The 12,873-nt window shown below is 35.3% G+C and overlaps 1 protein-coding gene across 1 annotated transcript; it reads left to right on the top strand.

Annotated features, from left to right (window-relative positions):
* The first annotated feature begins 563 nt into the window (after positions 1-563).
* LOC123890768 lies at positions 564-3,141 on the top strand. Its single transcript, XM_045940455.1, has 4 exons — positions 564-650; positions 759-914; positions 2,303-2,516; positions 2,714-3,141. Exons 1-4 carry the CDS (start codon positions 564-566, stop codon positions 3,139-3,141), a joined length of 885 nt encoding a protein of 294 aa, XP_045796411.1.
* Positions 3,142-12,873: the final 9,732 nt, after the last annotated feature.

Raw genomic sequence — 12,873 nt, 5'->3', positions numbered from 1 at the left:
ACATGTTAACATTCTCCTTAATTTAAAATCATCTTAGCCACGTTTGATTCTTCACATTAATAATAAATATTTTTTGGCATAATCAATCAATAATGAATATGTATACTTTGTTCAATCTTCTTATATAAGATTAATTAAATGGCACTTATAGAAGGAATTGAAAGGATATATAAAATCTAAGTGTTGGATATGGCTCATTTGTAACAATGAAATCATAATTCTTTCATCCATCTAACAAAAATGTGCTATACTGAATTCTACTGTCAGAGAGACATCCCACCACTTGAAAAACTTCGTTATAAACTTCTGATGTTTTCATTATTGTTTGCGTTTATTCGTTCTTATTTTCTTTTGTTACTAGTTGTTCCAACACTAAGATATATTTCTTTGCATTAAATTATTTAACTTCTCTTTTTGAAAGTAATTATTTAATTTTCTATAAAAAGAAGATTATTCCAAAATACCCTCACAAGTCACAAGTCACAGATTTGAACAAAAAAGCCTACAAACCACGGGCAATTTCCTTTGGTCCTTACCATTATGGAGAGGAGAGTTTAAAGGCTATGGAAGTACAAAAGCATAGAGCCCTTGTTCATTTCTTAAAGAGGTGTAACAAACGTATTGAATTTCTCTTCCAATGTATGGATCAAGTGGCTGATGAGTTGAAAGACTCGTACATGCCACTTGATACCGATTGGAAAAATGACATATCAAAATTCCTTCAAATGATGATTCTTGATGGTTGTTTTATTTTGTAGATTTTGAGAGTCAATGATCCTGAAATTTCGGTTGTCGACTATGATGAGAATGATATTGTGTTGCCATATGTCAAGCGTGATATGCTCATGCTTGTGAATCAAATACCTATGAAGGTTCTTCATATATTGACTAAGGTTGAAACCGAGGTTGACGAGGTAATATTAATGGTCCATTTTTTGTTCGTCATTTAAGTTTTTTTTTTGTATTTTTTTATGGGTCATGTTAACCGGTGCCCCCGGGGCATTGGTTAAGGAAACCAAAAAAGGAAAATTTTAAATTGAAAATAATACTTTTTACACTTTCGAGGAGTTGACTGCACAAACTCCAATGCCATATTACTATATTTGCTTCCTTAAACAGTGCCCCCGGGGCACTGTTTAACATTTTCCTTTTTTTATATTTGTTTAGTTATAAGATTATTGACCAATGATCTATACTTAAATATAAATGTAGCTAACATTTTACAATTATTTAAATAATATATTTTTACGGAAAATGTTACTCCTCCATTCTAAAATAAATGTCACAGTTTGACTACATGAACTATTCACAAAATCTACTTTGACATAACATTTTACTAATATGTAAAGACTAAATGTTAGTGTAGAAGATATTGATAAATAATTTTTTACTAATATGTATAAAGACCAAATGTTAGTGTAAAGATAGTAATAATGTTAAGGAGAATGCTGAACATAGCGAAAGTATGTTTCGTGAATGGTTAGCGAATGAGTTGGCAATTTGATGTCCGTCAGATGCTTCATCAAAAAATTTAATAATGACACCAATCCCATGTTTTCCGCCCAGCAACGTTTTTAATTGGCTAGATAGTAATTCGTGACCGTTTCGTGAACATTAATTTCTCTCGTCATATATAGCAATTCTCTAATGTTAATCAATAAAAAGTTATCACTTTTGGTTGTTTTAACATGTGATATATTGTACATGTTAGACAAACAGGGACGGACCCAAGGGAGGGCAAGCAGGGGCTCCAACCCCCCCTCCCCCATGCAAATATGTTTAATATGTATAATTTTTAATATATATGAGTTGCTAATGACACATCTTAATTTACCCACTCTTATTTTAGGTGTTTCTAAATAAATTATTGTGATTTTATCTTATATTTTTGAGTTAAATATATTTTTTATCTTTATAAAATTAAGAGTTTTTAAGTTTTGTCCTTCAAAAAATTTACTTTTAGTCCATATTTGTATTTTATAGCAATTATTTTGAGGACTAAAAGTATCAATTTTTTGTAAAAATATTTGAAAATAGGGACTATTCTTACCAAACTACAAGATTTTAGAGCATATTTTCGGTTAAAATTTAATAGGACTAAACATAAAAACTTTTATAAGGAAAAAAAATATATTTAACTCTATTATTTATTATTAAAAAAAGAAATTCGGCCCCCCGTGTGATTGATTTCTGGATCCGTCCCTGTAGACAAACCCTATTTTTCCATTTATAGCTATATATAAATGTTGGTTGATAAGTTGATTGATTATTCTAAAGCTAGAATTTATATGAAACATTGCAGGAAGATGATTATGAGTTAAACAAGAAAATCATAAAGTTGTTAAACCCAATATTCATGGAAGATACCTCCTCGAACGAGAAAATCAAAGAGTTGGGGAAATGCATGCGTGTATTGGACTTGTATAGAAAAAGTCTAATACTAGAAGAACCAAGCTACGCACCACCACCACCCAAGCCCCAAAAAACCAAAGAAAATTGTTTATGTTTAGAGGCAGGTGAAATAGATCATATCATTCGATCCGCAATCGAGCTCCAAGAGGCTGGAATACGTTTCAAAAAAAGCAAACAAGGAGTCTAAAAGATTTTCCCTTCAATCGGGGTGTTCTTTGGCTCCCGGCTTTGAAATTAGACGATGGCACGGAATACATGTTCCTTAACCTCATTGCCTTTGAGCGTATCCACGTTGGTGCAGGTAACGAGATAACATCGTTTATATTCTTAATGGACACTATTGTCGACAGTGCTATGGACGTTCCAATTCTTAGCCGGAGTGGGATCCTGATCAATGCTCTTGGGAATGACAAAGTTGTTGCCAAATTATTCAACTCAATGTCCAAAGAAATCCCCGTAGAACGCGGTGGACATCTTGTTATTGTGCGGAATAGTATGAATCTGTATTGTAAGAAACCATGGAAAAATTGGCGTGCTTGTCTCATTCATGCTTATTTTAGGAACCCTTGGGCTATAGTGTCGCTTGTTGCTGCTATCTTTCTTTTTGCTCTTACTATAATTCAAACTATATACACGGTTCGCCAATTTGATCAAAACCCAAGTCCAAGTCCAAGCCCGACCAAGTCACCTAGTTTTCCGGTTACTCCGAGGCCTCACCGTCGTCCATAATTAATCACACCATGCCCGGCAATTTATCCAACTACCTAGCCCGCTTCTTGTAACTTCTCTTCTCTACTTATAATTTGATCTATACTTCTAATTTGCTTTCATTTTGAATACTAATATAATGTATTTGACACTTGATTTGTCATTGTAACTTTATATCAAATTGTTGTTCTCACTAAACATTGGATTGACAAACAAGTGACCCCATTCCCATGCATGAAATTATTTTCAATTTTCTTTTTATTTATAGAACTTGTTTCTCTGCAAATTAAAGGGAGAAAACGCCCAATGATAGATGTTGAACATTTCAAAAAATTGAAGTTGTATGTAACACGTGTAAAAATGGAGGGAATGTATGAGGTTCTCGACAAACATAGAGCCCTTGTTCATTTTCTAAAGAGATGTGTGGAAAGCCCATTGAATTGTTATTTTAACGCTTGATTAGGTGGCTCACGATTCGAAAGACTCGTATATAAGCCATTAGATTTAATTTGAACAAATGACAACACACCAAAATTCCTTCAAATGATGATTCTTGATGGTTGTTTTATTTTAGAGATTTTGAGTGTCAATTATCATTCTAAAAATTTGACGGACTATGATGAAAATGATCCCGTGTTTGATCAACACGGAAGACTTCATGTGATACAATATGTCAAGCGTGACATGCTTATGCTTGAGAATCAGATACCAATGATGGTTCTTTATATATTGGCTGAGGTTGAAATTAGCACGACGAGGCAATATAATTGAAGGACTTTTTATTTATATATCTCATTTAAAATTATTTTCTGTTTTATTTTTTCTAATTTGTTCAGTTATAGAATTAATGACCAATAACTTATACTTAAATAATTTTAGCTGACATTTTACAATTATTTAGATAATATATTTCAACAAAATATATATTAGTATTGTAAATATTATATTATTGTCAAGTAAGCAAAAAGTATCCTAAAAAAAAAGTAAGCAAAAAGTTAGGATGGGAAAACGGGTAAGTTTGTAAATATTATATTATATTATTGTAAACAATAGGAGTTTACTCGACCAAAAAAGGAAAAATTCGGTAGACATCCGACCCCAAATGCGGAACGCGAAATCCCAGTCTCAATTACGTTCAAAGTATTCGTCTTTCGATTAAATTTGCGATGACCTTGTTCTCGTTCTTGAAGGGGTTTATTGACGTTTCCCTTTTTAAAAATAAAACTTCGATCGTGACTTTACTGTTTGGCGAGCGCTTTTCACGTGTGCATTTTTTCCACCCGCTTTACCCAAGATCTCTAACATACTACCAAAACCCCTCACCACTAGACCTTTAGCATACTACCAAATGAATTCTCTTCTAACATTGTTTTGACAATAAACCCTCATAACCAAATTATTAAAGAATTAATAAAATAATACTGCAAGGTTTCACCAATACAAGATTTGACTAAAAGTTGAAATGGTCTATTCGCCTAATAAATGCAGGTTAAGGATGAATAAAACCAGGTTAAGGTCCGTACGCTATATAAATGCTTAAAAAAGTCAAAATTTTCAAGAATTAGTAAAAACATTTGACCATGTTGTTGGGTTTTTGTATGTTGGCTACATTTTGCAAAAACATCTGTCAGCCAAGTGTTGAGACATATGTGCATACATCAGGTGCTGAGACAGATGTAGGTACACATTGGAACAACACCTGTGTAGTCTGACTGCGCGCCAACTTGCATTATTATTTTATATCCAATCTTTTGAAGATTTGCTTGGAGAATTATTTCGTGGTTACTTATACAACAAGGCGCACGTGGTCTATTTGTTTCTGAAGGCAGCCGAACCCTAGTTCTATTTTTAAAAGGAATATAATTTTAGAAAATATATTATTTGATTCAAAAATATGTCTGCTGCTGCCACAAGGTTTTGAAGACCTAATTCTGACTTGGAGCCCAAGATGTTTCACACCTATAAATACGAAGACAAGTGTGTGGTTTTGCGCATCAAAAACTGTGTTATTATAAAGTGTGTGTTCTTAGGGTTTTAGAGTTTTTATTGTGAGCCTTTCTTGTGTCTCATTGATGCAAGCTTAGGACCTGAGTTTATTGAGTTGTAGTTGTGAACTTCTCCTAAGCTTTGAAGTACGGAGTTAGTTCTTAAGTTGTGTTCGATTTGCTCGTAAGCTTTTAAGCAAGAGTAAATCCTAGTTTCATAGGAGGGTGTCTCCACCATTGGTTTGTTAGAGTTGTTATTAAAATCCTTACTAGTTGTAAGGTTGAGGGAATTAAGACGGGGTCTCATATCTAGGAGTTCCTATGTAGAATTAGCACAGGTAGTGATTAGGCGAGAAGTCGTAAACGGGGCGTTTGCTGAGGGCTTTGAACTAATACTATTATAGTGGATTCATTCCTGGATTGGTATCCCTCAGAGTAGGTGACGTTGCACCGAACTGGGTTAACAACTCTCTTGTGTTATTTATTTTACTGTCTTTGTTATTTGTGTTCTGTGTGCAGACAAGTGTAGACACACTTTGCTCAACACCTGTCTATTGCGTGACAGACGAGTGTTGATACACTTTGCTCAACACCTGTTTACTGTGTGCCAGGAATTTCAATTGGCATCAGAGCAGGCACCCTGTTCTGGTTTTTACGGTGAGCTCCAGGGAGATTTTTCTGGCGAATATGGACAAAGGAGGACTTGTTAACAGACCACCACTTCTGGTTGGTGACTCTAACTATGACTACTGGAAATCGCGCATGGCAGCCTTCCTAAAATCTATTGATAGCAAGACTTGGAAAGCAGTTCTGAAAGGTTGGGATCATCCTGTGATTGTTGACAAAGATGGTAAACCAACAACTGAATTGAAGCCTGAGGAGGACTGGTCCAAAGAAGAAGATGAACTAGCTCTTGGAAACTCTAAAGCACTGAATGCCTTGTACAATGGAGTTGACAAAAATATGTTCAAACTCATAAAAAAATGCACCTCTGCAAAGGAAGCTTGGGATATTCTCAAAACAGTACATGAAGGTACTTCTAAGGTGAAAATATCAAGGCTACATCTTCCAACCACTAAGTTTGAGAATCTAAGGATGAAGGATGATGAAAGTATTGTTGGAATAAAATTGATTTAAAAATGTTTGCCCCTAAATCTATTAAGGTTTTGATGATAACAAAGTATTAATAAACAATTGGAAGGACTAAAAATTTATTTTAAGTGCGCAGATATAAGCATCAGATAAGCTCTGAGTGAAGCTCAGAGGATGTGAATTCAGAAGTTCACAAGCGCTCAGAAGATGTTGGACTTCAGAAGTTACAACCTTCAGATGATGAAGTCTTCAGAACTTCTTGAGTGACTAAAGCCTCATCAACCTCTGAAGATCTCTTTGATATCTGTGAAGATTCCCTTTGCAAGTCAACTCTTCTACCAATGAAGAAAAGGACCTTTCAAGCCTGATCAGTTCAGCTACTCTCGTTTTTGTCTATCCTCACTTGAGAACGTGGGTCTTCAGACTTGTTAGCTGAATAAGGAAAGTCCACTCTGCAGTAGTCAAAGTATCTGAAACTCTTACTCAGTTTAGATACAAACTAACTGCATCAAGACAGACTGCTTGAAGACAAAAGATTATCAACTCAAACGGTTCTTTTTTGCAACGACTCTTTTCTGGTGGTATATATATATACTAGAAGGATCAGCTGCAAAAAGACAACAATTATTATCAAGGATTGAACGTGCGCTGAACAAACTCTGAATTCTGTGTATACAAGCTCTGAACCTATTATCAAGTGTTTTTGCACTTTAGTCAAATACTCTGTAATCTTTGTATTTGCTCTCTTTAGGTTCTTCTAAGAGCATTTGTATATCTTCATATACTTTACTATTACTTGAGGAAACTTAAGCTTGTGTGCTTAAGTGTGAAACTTAAGCTTGTGTGCTTAAGTGTGAAGTCTTGAGCTTGTGTGCTTGAGCATTTTTGAGAAGTCTCTTGCTTGTGTGCTTGAGCAGGTGTAATCTTGTGTGATTATAGTGAAATCCCTTGGAAGTGCAAGGGGACTGGACTACTCTCGTTTTGTGAGAGGAACCAGTATAATTTGCTTGTGTGATCTCTCTCTCTCTATCTTGTTATTATTTGTGTTATTTATCCGCTGCTAACGTAGTTGAGTTAAGAACTTGAAAAAGTTTTAACTTGGCTAAAACACAATTCAACCCCCCCCCCCTTCTTGTGTTTTCACACCTTCAATTGGTATCTAGAGCTCTGGTCTGTTACTTTCACTTAACAGTGAGACAGTAAAGATCTTGTGAGAACACTATGTCTGGAGGAGACGATAGTAGCACTAGAACAACCAGTGAAGCCGGTGAGGCCAGTGGTGCTGGTGGTGGTCCTAGAAATGCTTTTGGTTTTGACTACTTGAGTAATGAATCACATGAACATAGTGGCAACAGAAAAGCCCCTATATTCAATGGTGATGCATCATTATTTGAGTGGTGGAAGGAAAGACTGTATAGCAATATTACTGCTATTGATCATGAGTTGTGGGATTTGGTTGAGCTGGGAGTAACTTTTGAAAACTTAAATGAACATGGAAGATTGTCCATTGAGCATAGAAAGTTACTCACACCAGCTAACTTAAAAACCTACACTAAGCATCATAGAGTTAAAGACATTGTTGTTGGTGCTATTAGACATGAGGATTATGTCAGAATAGAGAACAAGTCTACTGCTAAATCTATCTTTGACTCTATGTGTGCTACCTATGATGGTAATGAAAAGGTTCAAGAGGCTAAGGCTAGTCTCTTGATAAGGCAATATGAACTATTCACTATGCAACAAGATGAAAACATTGAGACTATGTTTACAAGGTTTCAAATCCTTGTATCTGGTCTTAAAGCTCTTAAGAGAAGTTATTCCACCTATGACCATGTTCAGAAGATTCTGAGAAGTCTTCCTATTGCTTGGAGACCCAAGGTCACTGCAATAGAGGAAGCTCAAAATCTCAAGACTCTGAGTCTTGAAGCTCTGATAAGCAATCTCAGAAGCCATGAGATGGTTCTGGATGCTGACTCAGAAACTAAGAAGAAGTCCAAGTCAGTGGCTTTACAGTCAACTAGGACTACTTCTAAGGCTCTTAAGACTCAGCTTCTTGATATTGAAGAAGAATCTTCTGCTGATGGTCAAGAGGAGGAAATGGGTGAAGATGAGTTTGCTTTATTTACTAAGTTTCAGCAATGGAACAGATTTAACAAAAGAAATTTCAGAGGTAACAACTCCAGAAATTTTGTCAGCAAAAAGGATGATCAGAAGAACTGCTTCAACTGTAAGAAGCTAGGACACTTTATTGCTGACTGTCCAGAAATGTCTGCTAAAGATAAAAGCAAAAGATACAGCTCAAAGAAGCAACAATTCAAGAGCAAATTGAAAAAGAGTCTGATGGCTACTTTTGAAGAGCTATCATCTGAGGAAGAAGTTGAGGAAGAAGAAGAGGCAAATCTAGCCCTGATGGCTTCAACTGACTCAGATGCAGACTCAGAAGATGAATCAGAATCAGAATCAGAAGTAACTGATGAGGTATTTTCTGACTGCTCTAAATCTCAGCTTATAACTGCACTTAACAAGGTCATTGAGAAACATCTCAGAGTGTTAAGTAAACAAAAAGTTTTACAAGAAAAGCTTAACACTCTGACTGAACAAGCTGAACATTTTCAAGGTCTGTATCAAGAAACTCTGAATAGAGTGAATGACTTTGAAAAGGGTTGTGCTGTTTGTCACAAACCTATTGATGAGCAGGAAATAGCTCTTCAACAGTTTGTGCATCTCAACCTTGGGAAGAGCAAAGCTGCTAATAGAATTTATAATGTTTTGAGACATAGAGGAGAAGGACTTGGCTATGAATATGGTAGAACATATTCAAAGCTGAAGACCTTTGCCAAAAAGGTTGGAAAATCTTGGGTTTATTATGTTGTTCCACCAAGTGAAGAGGGAAAGAATTCTGGTAGTGTTGAAAATGACAATGATGATCTGAGTGATTTAGAAGCTGACAGCTCAGAGGAACCAAGTGCCTCAGGATCTGGAAAGAAAAGTTCAGAAGATAGAAGTTGTTCAGAACTTGAGAACATTAGTTCAGATGTTCTGAAAGCTTCAACATCTGAGACTTCAAATTCTGGATTCAAAGGAACTTCAGTACCTGAAGCTAGTCAATCTAAAACATCAGAAGTTTTTAAAAGAAAAAATTCAAACTCCAAATCTCAGATGAAGTACAAGACTCAGATTATTTATGATTCTAGAGTCAGTAGATATAATCAATCAGAACATGGGATTGATGATAAATACAAATCCTGGAATCATAAACAATCCAAATCTTGGAACAATAACAGATTTCAAACAAAGAAAAGGTTTCAAAAAGGTTATTATTCCAAACCAAGATCTTTCTCTAACACTAGACAACATAGTAAGCATTTGTGGACTAACAAGCGTGGACCCAGAAGATGGGTACCAAAAGCTGAAATAATGTATCATTCAGATTTACCAACTAGGAAAGGATATGTCCTACCTAGAGTATGGAAACAAGTCCTATGCAAAGGAAGAAGGGCTTATGTCCTAGACAAATGGCTGACAAGTTCTCGAGTTAACAATCAGAACTTGAATAATGAAGAGGAAGAATACTGGGATGACTTTATCATTAACTGTGATGAAGAGTTCTATCGCAATGATTAAAGTTGTTTCTCATACAGCCTGCCACTCAAAGAAGTATCATGAATCATTCATGGTATCTGGATAGTGGATGTTCAAGGCAGATGACTGGTGACAAACAACTATTTTCTAAGCTGACTATGAAAGAAGGAGGATCAGTTGGCTTTGGAGGAAATCAGAAAGGAAAAATAATAGGTACAGGTACAGTAGGTAATTCCTCCCTATCTATTAATGATGTTTGGTTAGTTGATGGACTTAAGCATAATCTATTGAGCATAAGTCAATTTTGCGACAATGGTTATGTAGTCATTTTTAATAAGGAATCATGTATTGTAACCAAACAATCTGATAATTCCATTATATTCAAAGGTCTGAGGAAAAACAATGTTTATAAAATTAATCTTTCTGATTTGAATGAACAAAAAGTGTTGTGTCTTTTGACTTTGAGTGAAGAAAAATGGATCTGGCATAAGAGGTTAGGCCATGCTAACTGGAGGTTAATCTCTAAGCTTAGCAAGCTTGACCTTGTCAGAGGTTTACCAAAAATCAAATATCACTCAAACACACTTTGTGGTTCTTGTCAAAAAGGAAAAATTACAAAATCATCTTTTAAACCTAAAAACATTGTTTCTACCTCAAGACCATTGGAACTTCTTCACATTGATCTTTTTGGGCCAGTTCACACTGCCTCTATCAATGGAAAGAAGTATGGATTAGTAATTGTTGATGATTACAATAGATGGACTTGGGTAAAATTCTTAAGAACAAAAGATGAAGCTTATGATGAGTTTAGCATCTTCTGCAAACAAATTCAAAATGAAAAAGGCTACACCATTTTAAAAGTTAGAAGTGATCATGATGGAGAATTTGAAAATGAACCTTTTGAAAACTTTTGGCATTCTGCATGAATTCTCTTCTCCTAGAACTCCTCAACAAAATGGGGTTGTAGAAAGGAAGAATAGAACTCTGCAAGAAATGGCCAGAACCATGATGCATGAAACTAATGTAGCAAAATTTTTATGGGCAGAAGCTGTAAACACAGCATGTTATGTTCAAAATAGAATCTATATCAGATCTAAATTGAACAAAACTGCTTATGAATTGTTCAAAGGAAGAAAACCTGACATTTCTTATTTTCATCAGTTTGGATGCACATGTTATATCTTAAACAACAAAGTCCATCTAAAGAAATTTGATGCTAGAGGTTATAAGGGTATCTTTATAGGATATTCTGAACGCTCAAAAGCATACAGACTGTATATTTCTGAAACACACACTGTAGAAGAAACTATGCATGTCAAATTTGATGACAAAGAGCCTGACCAAGTGTCAGAGCTTGTGGAAGGTTTGTCTAGATTTCAGGTATCAGAGGATCAATATTCAGATATTCCAAACTACTCAGAACATCCATTCTCTGAAGAACCTCTGAACATAACAGTTCCTACAGACTCTGAACAACAAAGAACTGAAGCAACTGCTGAACCTGATGTTGATGAGTCTGAAGATGATGAGCCCCCAAGAAACACCTTCAAATACAAATCATCACATCCAGATGAACTGATCCTAGGCAAGAAGGATAGTCCAAGGAAGACAAGATCTCAACTAAGAAATGAGGAATCTTTAGTTGGTCTTATCTCAATGATGGAACCTTCAAAGATTGATGAAGCTCTGAAGGATGATGCTTGGATTGTAGCAATGCAAGAAGAGCTGAATCAATTTCAAAGGAATGATGTATGGACTCTAGTGCCCAAACCTTCACACAAGAACATTATTGGAACAAAATGGGTATTCAGAAACAAGCTGAATGAACAAGGTGAAGTGGTAAGAAACAAGGCTAGATTGGTTGCACAAGGTTATAGTCAACAAGAAGGGATTGACTATACTGAAACCTTTGCACCAGTTGCTAGACTTGAAGCAATCAGGTTACTTCTATCCTATGCTGTTAATCATGGAATAACCTTGTATCAGATGGATGTTAAGAGTGCCTTCTTAAATGGTTTTATTTCTGAAGAAGTGTATGTTAAGCAACCTCCTGGTTTTGAAGATGTCTCAAACCCAGAACATGTTTTTAAATTGAAGAAATCACTGTATGGTCTGAAACAAGCTCCAAGAGCTTGGTATGATAGACTCAGTAATTTCCTTCTTGAAAAAGGTTTTGAAAAAGGGAAGGTTGACTGCACACTCTTTAGAAAAACAACCAAAGAAGACATTTTAATCATTCAAATTTATGTTGATGATATTATCTTTGGTTCAACTAATGCTTCCTTGTGCAAGAATTTTTCTAAGATAATGCAGGATGAATTTGAAATGAGCATGATGGGAGAATTGAAATTCTTTCTTGGAATTCAAATCAATCAGAAGAAGGAAGGAACTTATGTTCATCAATCAAAATATACCAAGGAACTTCTGAAGAAATTCAATCTAGATGACTGCAAGATAATGAACACTCCTATGCATTCAACTACCAACATGAGCAAGTCAGATGATGAAGGAAAAGTAGACCAAAAGGTCTACAGAGGTATGATTGGTTCCTTACTCTATCTGACAGCCTCTAGACCAGATATTTTATTCAGTGTCTGCTTATGTGCAAGATTCCAGTCAGATCCTAGAGAATCTCATCTTACTGCTGTAAAGAGAATCTTTAGGTATCTGAAAGGAATAACTAATCTTGGACTTCTCTATAAGAAATCCAATGATTATGTGCTAAATGGATTCTGTGATGCTGACTATGCTGGAGATAAAATTGAAAGAAAATCCACAAGTGGCAATTGTCAATTTGTTGGTGAAAACCTTATCTCCTGGGCCAGTAAGAGACAAACTACTATAGCTTTGTCTACAGCAGAAGCAGAATACATTTCAGCAGCTAAGTGTTGCACACAACTACTCTGGTTAAAATAACAGTTAGAAGATTATCAAGTAAGCAGTAACAATATTCCTTTATATTGTGATAATACTGCAGCCATTCATTTATCTAAAAATCCTATCCTACACTCTAGAGCCAAACACATTGAAATTAAACATCATTTTATCAGAGATTATGTTCAGAGAGGCATTATAGATATTAAGTTTGTTGATA

Source organism: Trifolium pratense, linkage group LG1 (genome assembly GCF_020283565.1).
Source record: "Trifolium pratense cultivar HEN17-A07 linkage group LG1, ARS_RC_1.1, whole genome shotgun sequence".
Classification (NCBI taxonomy): domain Eukaryota; kingdom Viridiplantae; phylum Streptophyta; class Magnoliopsida; order Fabales; family Fabaceae; genus Trifolium; species Trifolium pratense.
The sequence above is the reverse complement of the archived record's forward strand: the minus strand, read 5'-3'. Positions and strand labels throughout refer to the sequence as shown.